We start from the raw sequence: 14,200 nt of genomic DNA, 5'->3' as shown, positions 1-14,200 counted from the left end.
TATTTTTTGAGACTGAGTCTCGCTCTATCGCCCAGGCTGGAGTGCAGAGGAGTCATCTCGGCTCACTGCAACCTCTGCCTCCTAGGTTCAACTGACTCTCCTGCCTCAGCCTCCTGAGTAGCTAGGATTATAGACGCCTGCCACCACACCTGGCTAATTTTTGTATTTTTAGTAGAGATGGGGTTTCACCATGTTGGCCAGGCTGGTCTCGAACTTCTGACCTCAGGTGATCTGCCTGCCTCGGCCTCCCAAAGTGCTGGGATTATAGGCATGAGCCACCTTTCTAAAAAGGCAACATGGAGAATCTGTGGGATGATGAAATGTTCTACATTTTGACTGTATCAATGCCAATATCCTGATTGTGTTTCTGTACTACAGTTATACAAGATGTTACTATGAAGAAGAGTACACAGGATTCCTCTGTACAGTTTGTTACAATTGCCTATGAAGCTATAATTGTCTCAAAATGAAAAGTTTACTTAAAAAAACCCCCCAAAATGAATTACTTTTTAACTAAAACCTGAACAAGTTTTCATTTTCTTTAAACTGGATAAAATAATTTAAAAACACATAATAATGAATACATTCTGACACTAGCCAAGAAAATTATGGAAAGGAATAAGGAGAATTTGCCTTAAAAAATATTAAAACTTGGCTGGGCACGGTGGCTAACGCCTGTAATCCCAGCACTTTGGGAGGCCAAGACGGGCAGATCACTTGAAGTTAGGAGTTCGAGACCAGCCTGGCCAACATGGCGAAACCCCGTCTGTACTAAAAGTAAAAAAATTAGTCGGGCGTGGTGGCACATGTCTGTAATCCCAGCTACTTGGGAGGCTGAAGCAGGAGAACTGCATGAACCAGGGAGGTGAAGGTTGCAGTGAGCTGAGATCACGCCATTGCACTCCAGCCTGGGCAACAAGAGCAAACTCTGTCTCAAAAAAAAACCAAAAAAACAAAGCAATTTATTATATATATATCAAAGGTGGTTCAGTAGAAGCAATCTTTATGAACCTCCACATGTGAAACTCATTGAATTAAACTAAAATTCTTCATCCTGTCTTCAAAATACACAAATCATGATGAAAACACGTAAAATTTTTGGTTGGGCGCGATGGCTCACACCTGTAATCCCAGCACTCTGGGGGGCTGTGGTGGGTGGATCACCTGAGGTCAGGAGTTCAAGACCAGCCTGGCCAACATGGTGAAACCCCGTCTCTACTAAAAAATACAAAAATTAGCCAGGCATGGTGGCAGGTGCCTGTAATCTCAGCTACTTGGGAGGCTGAGGCAGGAGAATCACTTGAACCCAGGATGTGGAGGTTGCAGTAAGCCGAGATTGCACCACTGCACCCCAGCCTGAGCGTCAGAGCAAGACCCTGTGTAAAAATAGATAAATAAATAATAATAAAAAAATTAAACAAAATCACCTTTGCAATTTTGGGAAAGTAATTTGATAAAAAAATTTCTAAATTGCCATTAAAAAATAGTAACATTATTTACTCACCTTAAACATGACATTAATTTCTTCTCCCATAGGGTCAGCATTCACCATTGTGACTTTTAGGGGGACAGCATTAGAACTGAAGAAGGAACACGACTGCAAATACAACATGTTAAGCATTAGAAAGATAAATGAAAATGGATTTAGAATTTTTTTTGTCCTACGCATTTCCCCTTTCACTTCTTCGTGTCTTGTTTTTAGATTTATTTTTTATTTTTATTTCTGTTAGAGACAGCATCTTGCTTTGTTACCCAGGCTGGAATGCAGTGATGCAACCATAGCTTCCCACAACCTCTAACTCCTGGGCTCAAGCGACCCTCCTGCCTCAGCCTCCTGAGTAGCTGGGACTACAGGCATGCACCAATACGCCCAGCTAAACACCTGTTCCTTTGAATTACAGCAAATGAAATAACACATGAGAATTGCTTTTTCATTTTATTTATTTATTTTTGAGATAGAGTTTTGCTCTTGTTGCCCAGGCTGGACTGCAATGGTGCAATCTCAGTTCACTGCAATCTCTGCCTCCCGGGTTCAAGCAATTCTCCTGCCTCAGCCTCCCGAGTAGCTGGGATTACAGGCACCCACCACCACACCCGGCTAATTTAGAATTGCTTTTCTAGACTCTCTGGAAGATTAACAGATATGCAAAAATACTTTTTGAAACTTTAACATAGCATATATGACTAAAATATCATCTCGCTAGGCAGAGAAGCAAAAACTTGAGACACAAACTTTTAAAGTTTGAGCTTTGTAAACGTCTCAATCCATCAACAGAACACAAAATCTTGTGATATCTTTTTCCTTCTTCTAAATCACTGTGATCTGAGACCTCCATTCTTCTGTTTATGGTTTATGGTTCTATTTTAATTAATTAGCCATGGAAGTATTCACAAAAACTAAAAATTTTATTAGCAATGATCAAATCTTACTTTTAAAATGAAACTGACTAAAAAGCTAATTTAAGACAGTGAGACCAGCTGGGCATGGTGGCTCACCTGAGGTCAGGAGTTCAAGACCAGCCTGGCTAACACGGCGAAACCCCGTCTCTACTAAACATACAAATATTAGCCGGGCGTGGTGGCAGGCACCTGTAATCCCAGCCACTTGGGAGGCTGAGGCAGGAGAATTGCTTGAACCCGGGAGGCGGAGGTCGCAGTGAGCCGAGATTGCACCATTGCATTCCAGCCTGGGTGACAGAGCAAGACTCCAACTCAAAAAAAAAAAAAAAAAAAAAGGCCAGGCATGGTGGCTCATGCCTGTAATCTCAGCATTTTGGGAGGCCGAGGTGGGCGAATCACGAGGTCAGGAGTTCGAGACCAGCCTGGTCAACAAAGTGAAACCCCATCTCTACTAAAAATACAAAAATTAGCTGGGCATGGTGGCGTGTGCCTGTAGTCCCAGCTACTCAGGAGGATGAGGCAGGAGAATCGCTTGAACCTGGGAGGTGGAGGTTGCAGTGAGTCGAGATCACACCACTGCACTCCAGCTTGGGCAACAGAGTGAGACTTTGTCTCAAATAAATAAATAAATAAATAAAAAAAGACGGTGAGACCAATTTAAAAAAATGAAGCCCAAGGCAGTAAATAATTTTATACTTTTTTTTTTTCCAGGAATGGTGGTTAGGTAAAAAAATATGCTAAGATAAATATGGATCCTAATCACAACCATCCATGCTTATAACCAACCTATGCAGGTTTTACCTTCATTTGCCTTAAGCATACCTGCCCATTTGCCTTCTTCCTATTATTTTCAAATGTAATATGAACTTATAAGTATTTTATGTGTCACCTTAATATTTAATTCTTTTGCCACTAGACTTGGCTTGAGAGGGAGACGGCATTTATTTTTCTGAAAAAAGGACTGTACTCGTTCCATACTTCTTTGGAGAACAACCTATAGAAAGAGATGTGATACTGTAAGTACATAATGAAAATGAAGATCTATTTTTCAGACAAGTTATGCTGCAGATACAATTTATAAAATGCCCAGTTGTCAAACGGTGAAAAAAAGGTTGTTACTAAAGAGAGTTAATTTTTACTGTAAAACTAGAATGGCCAAAGGCTATAAATATAGTAGGCAAAGGTACATTTGGCCAACCAATATATATGAAAATGTTAAAGCTCACTAATAGTCAAAGAAATAGAAACCAAACAAAAATGAATGCAGTTTTTCACCTATCAGATGAAAATTTAAAACAACATCCTGTGTTAGGAAACAATTTCATAATTTATTGGTAGGGAGAGAGGTGTACACAGGTGTAGCTTCTTTTGTAGAGCAATGTAACAACTATTATAACTAAAAATACATGTCGCTCTTGACTCAGCTATTTCACCTGTAGGAATTTTCTGAAAGAAATACTAGCAAAGAAGTAAAAATGTACACACCAACCACAGCTCATTGCAGTATTGTTTAGTAAAGAGAAAACAGGTAAACAATGTATACAAAGGTAATAGTTTATAATTAAGATTGTATGTAATATTTCCCCAAATTAATCTATAATTCTTATCAAAATTCCAACTGCCTTTTTGCAGCAATGGATACACGGTTCCTAAAATTCATATGAAATTGCAAGTGTCCCCTGAATAGCCAAAAATAATAAAATAATAATGAAAAAGAACAAAGTAGGAGGACTTACATTGTCCAATTTCAAAACTTACTATAAAACTATGGTAATTAAAAAAAGTACAGGCTGGGTGGATGGCTCATATCTGTAATCCTAGGACTTTGGGAGGCCAAAATGGGAGGACTGCTTGAGCCCAGGAGTTCAAGACCAGCCTGGGCAACATGGCAAAACCCTGTCCCTACAAGAAAAAAAAAAAAAAGACAGGCATGGTGGCAAACACCTGTGGTCCCAGCTACTTGAGAGGCTGAAGCGAGAAGATCACTTGAGCCCAGGAGGCTGAGGCTGTGGTGAATTGTGATCACGCCACTGCACTCCAGCCTAGGCAAGAGAGAGAGACCTTATCTCAAGGAAAAAAAGGAAAAAAAGAAAAAAACAAATATAGCATATGGATAGACATATAGATGAATGATATAGAATTGAGAGTCTAGAAATAAACCCATATATGTGGTCAACTGTTTTTTTATTTAAAAATTTTTAACAGAACACTTCACGAATTTGCATGTCATCCTAGTGTAGGGGCCATGCTAATCTTCTCTGTATCATTCCAATTTTAGTATATGTGTTGCCGAAGCAAGCACAGGGTCAACTGATTTTTGACAAGTACGCCAAAACCAATCAAGAGGAAGGAGGGGGTCTCTTTAACAAATGGTGCTAAGACAACTGGATAACCTCATTCAAAAGAATAAAGTTGGGCCTCTACTTCATACCACATACCAAAATTAACTCAAAATGGATCAAAGACCTAAACATAAGAGCTAAAATTAGAAAAGCTTAGAAGAAAACACAGGTGTACATCTTTATGGCATTAGATTTGATGATGGATTCTTAGATACGACACTAAAAGCATGAGCCACAAAAGAAAAAAAATAGATAAACTGGACTTCATCAAACTTAAACATTTTTGTATTAATATACTAAAGGACACTATTAAGGAATTAAAAAGACAATTGCAGAATGAAAAAAATATTTGCAAATAGTGTATGTGATAAAGGTCTAGTATCCAAAATATATAAATAACTCTTACAACTCAACAACAAAAAGACAGTCTAATTTAAAATGGACAAAGGACTTTGAATAGATATTTCTCCAAAGAAGAAATACAAATGGCCAATAAACATATGAGAATGTGCTCAATATCATTAGTCACTAGGGAAATTCAAATCAAGACCACAAAAAGATACTGCTTCACACCCACTAGAATGGCTATAATCAAAAAACAGGAAAAAAAACAATGTTGGTGAGGATGTGGTGAAACTGGAACCCTTCTATATTGCTGGTGGGAATGTAAAATGATATAGCTGCTACAGACAATAATTCTATGATTCCCCAAAAAGTTAAGCACAGAACTACCATATGACCCAGCTATGCCATTCCTAAGTGAAAACAGTTGTTTAAACAAAAATTTATACATGAATATTCATAGCAGTATTATTCTTTTTTTTTTTTTTTTGAGACAGAGTCTTGCTCTGTCGCCCAGGCTGGAGTACAGCGGCGCGATCTCGGTTCACTGCAAGCTCCGCCTCCCGGGTTCATCCCATTCTCCTGCCTCAGCCTCCCGAGTAGCTGGGACTGCAGGCGCCTGCCACCATGCCTGGCTAATTTTTTGTATTTTTAGTAGAGACGGGGTTTCACCGTGTTAACCAGGATGGTCTCGATCTCCTGAACTCGTGATCTGCCCGCCTGGGTCTCCCAAAGTGCTGGGATTACAGGCATGAGCCACCACGCCTGGCCAGCAGTATTATTAATAGTCAAAAAGTGGAAACAACCCAAATGTCCACCAACTGATGAATGTTTAAACAAAATGTGGTATATCCACACAATGTAATATTATTCAACCAAAAACAGCATGTAGTAAACATGCTGGAACATAGATGAACTCTGAAAACTTTATGCTAAGTGAAAGAAACTAGACAGAAAAGGCCATGAAGTGTCCAGAATATCCATATAGAAGTATAGATGTATCCATATTGACAGAAAACAGTTTAGTGGCTGGGAGGGGAAAATGGGGACATGCTTTCTTTGTGGTGTGATGAAAATACTGTGGACTTTGATAGTGGAGGTAAAGGAATTCAAGAAAACAATTTTCATCAGAAAGGAATAAATAAGCATGTAAATAAATAAACATGGGAAAATCACTGATTTTAATAGGTTGTGAAATATGTTCCTATATATTTTAAACAATCTTTGAATTTATCTGCCCCAAATAGCATGGGTATAGTTAGAGTTCTACTGGGAGTCTACCAATAAAGAATAGCAACTTAATTAGTCAGCACCATAAAGATCCTTCCTTTAACATCAACACATTTATATTACCTTTTATGGGTACATACCTGTCTGGCTGATCCACTAGCCTGCCTTACTTTTTCTGCTACTCCTCCTAAAAGCTGTACAAGTTTCGTCTGTTTTCGAAGTTCTTCTCTAAGTCGTTTTCCTCCTACTGACAGGAGAGCACCCAAAACATGTTCGTATCGGGTACTAAACTGTACATCATGCAGGGCATCTTTGAGAAGCCTAATACAGCAAAATATTTATGTTAGTCACTTCTTGGTTTTTTTTGTTTTTTTTTTTTTTGAGACGGAGTCTCACTCGTCGCCCAGGCTGGAGTGCAGTGGCGCCATCTCGGCTCACTGCAAGCTCCGCCTCCTGGGTTCACGCCATTCTCCTGCCTCAGCCTCCCGAGTAGCTGGGACTATAGGCGCCCATCACCACGCCTGGCTAATTTTTTGTATTTTTAGTAGAGACGGGGTTTCACCGTGTTAGCCAGGATGGTCTCGATCTCCTGACCTTGTGATCCGCCCGCTTCAGCCTCCCAAAGTGCTGGGATTACAGGTGTGAGCCACCGCGCCCGGCCATGTTAGTCACTTATAAGAACTAGGTGAACCTCTCTGAAAAATAACAAGTTCAATTTTTTTTTTCTTTTTTTTTTTTTGAGACCAGGTCTGGCTCTGTTGCCCAGGCTCGAGTCCAGTGGCGTGATCTTGCCTCACTGCAACCTTCACCTCCCAGGCTCGAGCAATCCTCCCACCTCAGCATCCCAACTAGCTGGGACCACAGGCACATGCCATCATGTTCAGCTAATTTTTTATATTTTTGGTAGAGATGAGGTTTCACCACGATTGTTAGGCTGGTCTTAAACTCCTGAGATCAAGCGATCCACTAGCTTCAGCCTCCCAAAGTGCTGGGATTACAAGCATGAGCCACCACGCTTGGCCTCAATTTTTGATAACAAGAAATTTATTTTAAGCTATATAAGCAAGTTGAAACCCATTCATTATTACAGAGCTATAAGACACCAAATTTTTGCAATGAGGGTTTTCAAATTTTTGCATTAGAGGGTAAATTTAGCTCCTTTAAAATAATACCTTCAATAAAATATCTGGTATCCACAATAAGTAGTGTGGCATGCCATTTAGACTTACAGGGTATGCCATTTCTATAAATTCTAGGAATGGAAATATGGTAATTAATAAAATTTAAATCTTACCAATATAAATTGTGTGCTATCTGGATATTTCCCAATGCCCTGGACAGAAGGAATTGTACTAATGAACTATTCAAGTAAATTTCATATTTCAAAGCCTACAGTAAAAGAAAATAAGAATTATTAGTGGTCTGACCCATACTAAATTGTGCCAATAAAACTATCAAAAGAGAAACTATATAAAGCAAGTATTACTCTTACTGATGAAAGATGATACTTATAAAAATTAAATAGATGAATTAACCTATGCCAAACTAATTAAATCAAGCACAAAAGTATAGAGTAACATTCATTAGCTATGTTGAACTCACCAGTAAAGAAAAATCAAGGAAAAGCTCAAGTCTGGTTTGTTCTAAAAAGTCTGAAAACTAAAAATACAGGTACCTATATACAATATTCAAATGGGGCAGATGACAATAGTGGGAAAAAATTCACACTAAATCCAAATGCAATGCCCCTCAATGTTCCCACACTACAAAACGACTTTTAATCTAAACAGAAGGGGGATCCCTTAGCAAGTTCCCATAAAAAACTAGAGTGAAAGTATAAAGGGAGGTAATCTAGTAAAAAACTCACTTGTACAAACTGTGGAAGAAGATCTGTTAGCTCATCATCACTAATGGCCTCAATCCAGGTCACAGCTAGGGATCTTACTTCCTGATCAGCAAATCTAGAAGATTACCATAAAACCAAGATTGGACAGTGATTTCTTTCCAGTGAAGCTGTGTTTCTTGAAAACACAATCTCAATCTGGTCCTGACAAAGAACACTAAGATATCTCTTTTATGCAAAAGCAATGTATTTCTTCTTTTTGTAAGAAGACAATCTTATTGTGCTATACAGATTCAATTTAGGGATTATTTAGGAATCTTAAGTTTATGAAAATTAATTCTGGCCCACATCATAAAAATATAAATTATTCAAAATTTACAACCTAACCCTTCCTTTAGGCTAGTTTTAAAGGACATGAAATGCTTTACTGACAACTTCAATGCAGAAGATATGTTTGTATAAATATACATTTACACATTTGGATTATATTGAATTGCTTTCATGTTAAAAGGAAAGGAAATACTTCTGGCAACATACCTTACTGGAAAAACAGACAATAAAACAAGAGCAAATAAATGTATTTGACTTACTTTGAATCAAGAAGTTCCAATGCAATTAGTGGGTACAATGCAGGCCACTGGTGAAGCAATGAGTAAGTTTTGGCAAGATTAACCCATTTCCAGTTTGGGGCACTTGCTAATATTTTAGGAAGACAATTTGGGTGTTTGAAGCAATAATAACGTTTCTCCCATAAAAAAGCTTTATCTTCTTTAGAAAGTCTGCATATATAATAGAATTAAATTACTTCTCAGTGATAGCATAATGATATAATCTCAATGATTAAAAATACAAAGAACAAATTTATTTATTTGGGACAGCTACTTCTTCATAAAATCATTAATACTAATTTGGAATAGAAAAATGCAATGTATGGCAAATGCCAGTAATTAATGCTAATCCGGGAACTGAGAGAAATGATTGTCTTGATAAAAGAGGCTTAGTTAGGAAAATGAAGGATAATTCAGTATAATAAAAATTTATTGAGCTCTAACTAGATGCCAGGCACTAGAAATCAGAGTTGAAAAAGCAGATCTCACCCTAAGAGATAGCAAGGATTTCATCCATTTCGTACAAATAAAATCAACTGCTATGAAAAAAAAATACTACTATAAAATTTTGGAACATATTTATACAGTTCAATTGAGAAATATTTAAAATGAAAAGGACTTGTTTCGAAGATCCTAATTGTTTTAAGCTTAATCACAAATGTTTACGTGAATGAAGTATTTCACTATTTTACTATCCATCCATATACATATATAAATATATATATACATATACATGCACTGAAATTTATTCATTTCATGTGGAGTAATGAAAAAATTCAAACACTGCAAAAGGTATATAGTGAAATCTCTCTCCTTCTAATTCCCCTTCCAAGAGGCAACCACCTAAGCTTGTATGCTCTTCTAGAGAGAGTTTATTCATACAGAGGCACACACGTGGATATATGTAGATCCTCTTTTTTCCTTTATTTTCGTGGTAATACACTATATACGCGATTCTACTCCTGGTTTTCTTCAGCTAACCTATTTCAAAAATTAGTACATACACCTATAATCTCATTTTTATTTATTTTTATTTATTTTATTTTTGTTTGAGATGGAATCTCGCTCTGTCACCCAGGCTGGAATGCAGTGGCACAATCTTGGCTCACTGCAACCTCCGCCTCCCAGGTTCAAGCGATTCTCCTGCCTCAGCCTCCCAAGTAGCTGGGATTACAGGCATGTGCCACCATCTCAGCCTCCCAAAGTGCTGAGATTACAGGCGTGAGCCACCACGTTCAGCCTATAATCTCATTTTTAATAGTTACATGGTTCTCTACCAGATAAATGTACCTTAATTTAATCCCTATTGATGGACATTTCTAATCAATTTTTTTCTTTTTTTTTTTCTTTTTGAGACAGGGTATTGCTCTGTTGCCCAGGCTGCAGTGCAGTGATGAGATCATGGATCACTGCAGCCTTGACCTACTGGGCTCAAGCAATTCTCCCACCTCAGCTTCCTGAGTCGCTAGGACTACAGATGCACAACACTGTGCCTGGCTACTTTTAATTTTTTTGTAGAGACAGGGTCTCACTATATTGTCAGTGTTGGTCTCCAACTCCTGGGCTCAAGCAATCCTCCCACCTCAGCCTCCCAAAGGGTCAAGAGTACAGACATGAGCCACCATGCCCAGTCTCCGAACAGTTTTTCAATAATCCAAATAAATACTGCAATGAATATTCTTGACTCCATAAGCAAATACAAAAGAGTTTTATATAACTGGAAATGGCACTGCTGGGTCACAGAATATACACATTATAACCTTGTAGACTTTGCCAAATTGCTCTCCAAAGGAGACATAGCTTTTTATACTTCTGCAAATAGTATAATTCCCATTTTATGTATCCTTATCAACACTTTTAACAAGGTATTTTAGTTTTTGCCACTCTGATGTGTTAGAGGGTATCTTGAATTAATTTATATTTCCTTGATTACTGAGAAATTGAACATCTTTTCAGATTGTTTAAAAGTATTGTATTTTTCTAAAAAAATTGCTTGTTCATACTTAGTCTCCTTGACTACTGAGTTCTTGGTCTTAATCTTATTAATAAGAAAAAGTTCCTTACGGTTAAAAAAATCTCTTGATATTTATTGTAAATATAGTCTCCAGTCTATTGTTTGCCTTTTGTTTAAGTAAAAAGGTTTGACTTGACAAATTTCTAAAATTTTATGCAGTTATGTAGTCTTTTTATATAATTTTAAAAATAAGTTAAATACTAGCTGGCCCTCGAGACAAAAATTTTGTAGATTAAAAAAAAAAAAAAAAGGAAAAAAAGTAAGTTAAATAGAAAACTTTCCACACCAAGAAAGCTGATAAATCATGAACAGAATCAGGTTATTTAATGTAAGCCTTAACTTGACTTTTACATTATAGGAGATACTTAGCCCAAAACAGAATAAATAGAACATACCCAAGTGATGAGTCTTTATGAAGAATATCAAGAAGTTTCCCTTTTACATCATTCTCTAGTGTTTCTAAGTTATGTTGCTGTATAATGCTTCTGTCAACTTGAGGAGTTGTATAAATAATATCAAATGCAGGAGAAGGAAAATCAACCTTTAAAATTTAACAGAAATTGATCAAATTACAGTCTACGTATTTGCCACATTAACCTCTTTGTCTTTAAGAAAACAGATTTTTCTTAGCAATCGGGGCGTATTTACATTGAATATTAAATTAATGCTTCTTGTTGCAATTGATTACCATTGTTGGTAATTCTCAACAGCACATACATATTTCTTGGGATAGGTACAGTACATGTTTTACTGCTTCTCAGAAATATTGGTATTAAAATAGAAGATAGATCCTGAGACTAAAACAAGATCAGTTAGGTTTCTTTAACAACCCAAATCATGGTATACACACACACATTTTATGAAGAAATTTAAATTTACACCTCTCTACATGTCAAGAAGTACCATTACCTGTAGTACTATTCTTTCCATGACATATCCTTTTTTGGTAACTGCTCCAGGAACAGAATTTGTATGTGATGAAGTCCAAAGATATAGAAGTTTAGTTCCACATGTTAAAAACCTTCATGGATGTAAAAAGAATAATGTGATTTTCATTTTAAAAATCAATTCAAAATTCACAACACATGTAATGAATTCGAAAAGTTAGTATGAGATCAACTAAATAAAAAGGATATCTTTAAGAACATATCAGAAGGATTCACTCTCCACATTGTACTGAAACTTTTTAGGTGTAGGGTAAATGTACTGAAATGTAGGGTGGGAACAAAGAAAGGAAGAATTAAAGGACATTATCTTGGGGAAAATGGTGTTGAGGACAGAACACAAAAAAGGTAAGGACTCAGAAAACAACTTCTATAAATAGGAAGGTTAAGAATAGTCTTTGAAGATTTTCTACAAAGAAATATATCTCAAGGTGATGGTTTGGATTACAGAACTGCTTCCTGACTTTAATCATTAGATCAAAAATACATGCCAAAGAAAACAAAACACGCTTTTTTGTTGTTTTGCTTTCAGACAGGGTCTTGCTGTCACCCAGACTGGAGTGTAGTAGCACAACTATGGCTCAGTGCAGCCTTGACCTCCCTGGGCTCAGATGATTGTTCCATCGCAGCCTCCCAAGTAGCTAGGACTATAGGCACGTGCCACCATGCTCAGCTAACTCTTGTGTTTTTTTTTTTGTAGAGAAGGGGTTTCGCCATGTTGCCCAAGCTCATCTTGAACTCCTGAGGCTCATATGATCTGCCTGCCTCAGCCTCCCAAAGTGCCGGGATTAAAGGCATGAGCCACCGCACCTGGCCAGATATGAGAAGTTTTATGTTTCCTAGACTAGGGGTCTGACAACTTTTTCTATAAAGAGCCAGAGAGTAAATATTTTAGGCTTTGTGGACCATAAAGTCTCTGCTGCAAGACTAAATTCTCCTGTTTTAGTTCAAATTTGCCATGAACAACACATAAATGTATATGCATGCTATGCTCTAACAAACTGTATTTGTATTTATAAAAAGATGCAATGGGCTCTACTTGCCCTAGACTACTAATTTATGGCCTACTCAATCAAAACATTCTTTCAAAGATATTGACATATCTTTACACAGAAGAAATTTCTGAAAAACAACATAAGATATACAAAAGCAGAAAACTATAGTTTGTCAAATCTTTGTTCATTTTATTCAAACAGCAAATATCTTTACCAAAACTAGACTCCAGTTTTAAAATTTTCTCTTGACAAAGAGGCTTTGAATCTTTGATACATTATAATCCATCATATATATATATATAAGGGGATGGGCCTCACTCACTCTGTCGCCCTGCTTGGAATGCAGTGGTGTGGTCATAGCTCACTGCACCCTGGAACTCCTGAGTTGCTGGAATTACAGGTGTGAGCCACCACACCGGGCTATAGTCCGTTATGTCTAAGAACCACCCTTACTTCCAACTAGACTTAAGGCAAATCCTGATCATATTATTTCATCTACAAATACTGTTATATATCTCTAAAAAATAAAGTTTCCCGTAATAAGTACAATACCATTATCCCTCCTAACATAATTAACAATAATTACTTAAGACCATAAAATATCTAGTCACTATTTAAATTTCTCTGATTGTCCCATAAATGATGTTTTTTAAAAACAGTTGGTTTGCTTAAAACAAGATCCAAGCAAGGTCTAACACTTGCATTTGGATGTCTTTTTTTGAGATGGAGTCTTGTTCTGTCACCCAGGCTGGAGTGCAGTGGCACAATACATTTGGATGTCTTTTTAAGCATCTTTTAATTCAGGGTCAGCAAACTCCAACCTGCCTTTACAGAGTTTATTTATAGCCACGTGTAAACAAACTGGCCTTTACACCTGGCTTTGTAAGTAAACTTTTACCAGACATAGCCATGTTCATTTGTTAATGTACTGTCTATGACTGCTTTTGCATTTGTGACAGAATCTATATGGTCTGCAAAGCCTAAACTACTTTTATCTGGCACCCTTTACAGAAAAATTTTTTTAACTCTTGTTTGGTCTCCTCTTTTTTTCTCCACTTGCTATTTATTTGTTGATGATACCAAGCCTTTTGTTCTGTAGAATTTTCCATATCCTGAAGTTTGCTGGTTATACTCCTCTGGTGTCATTTAACATGTCCTCCTGTATTTTCCATACAGAAGAAGTTAGACCTAGAGGCATGATTTGATTCAGATTTAGTTCTTTGGCAAGAATACTTACTATTTTGCAGTCGGTATTATATACTACTTCTTATTCTATCAAATTAAAAGGTACACACTGTTTGGGTTATCTCTCTGTGATGTTACTATTGATCAGTTTAGTTCTAGTGCTATCAGTTTAAGCCATCAATTATGAAGTTGCAGAAAAACTAATGGTTTTAGGAAGGCATTTTCACAGATTTTAAGGTTTTAAAACAAAAAACAAAAAAGGGGCACTGATGATCACTGCTTAGATCAATGGTTCTC

The 14,200-nt window shown here is 37.0% G+C and overlaps 1 protein-coding gene and 1 non-coding gene across 3 annotated transcripts in view; both read right to left on the bottom strand.

Annotated features, from left to right (window-relative positions):
- Window positions 1–14,200, bottom strand: part of PIK3C2A (phosphatidylinositol-4-phosphate 3-kinase catalytic subunit type 2 alpha) — a 122,971-nt gene that overhangs the window by 27,232 nt on the left and 81,539 nt on the right. For both annotated transcript variants that reach the window (XM_054438784.2, XM_063671117.1), the window contains 8 exons: window positions 11,689–11,800; window positions 11,175–11,320; window positions 8,748–8,936; window positions 8,182–8,275; window positions 7,609–7,703; window positions 6,455–6,635; window positions 3,290–3,394; window positions 1,505–1,597 (listed from right to left, as the gene is read on the bottom strand). In XM_054438784.2, coding sequence (XP_054294759.1) covers window positions 1,505–1,597; window positions 3,290–3,394; window positions 6,455–6,635; window positions 7,609–7,703; window positions 8,182–8,275; window positions 8,748–8,936; window positions 11,175–11,320; window positions 11,689–11,800 — 1,015 coding nt within the window. The remainder of the gene's footprint in view (window positions 1–1,504; window positions 1,598–3,289; window positions 3,395–6,454; window positions 6,636–7,608; window positions 7,704–8,181; window positions 8,276–8,747; window positions 8,937–11,174; window positions 11,321–11,688; window positions 11,801–14,200) is intronic.
- Window positions 4,591–4,702, bottom strand: LOC129009077 (U6 spliceosomal RNA). The gene has a single exon (XR_008492622.1). It is a non-coding gene; the product is annotated as a U6 spliceosomal RNA (small nuclear RNA).

The sequence above is a fragment of the Pongo pygmaeus genome, chromosome 9 (genome assembly GCF_028885625.2).
Source record: "Pongo pygmaeus isolate AG05252 chromosome 9, NHGRI_mPonPyg2-v2.0_pri, whole genome shotgun sequence".
Taxonomy (NCBI): Eukaryota; Metazoa; Chordata; class Mammalia; order Primates; family Hominidae; genus Pongo; species Pongo pygmaeus.
This window is presented reverse-complemented; position numbering and strand designations above follow the sequence as displayed.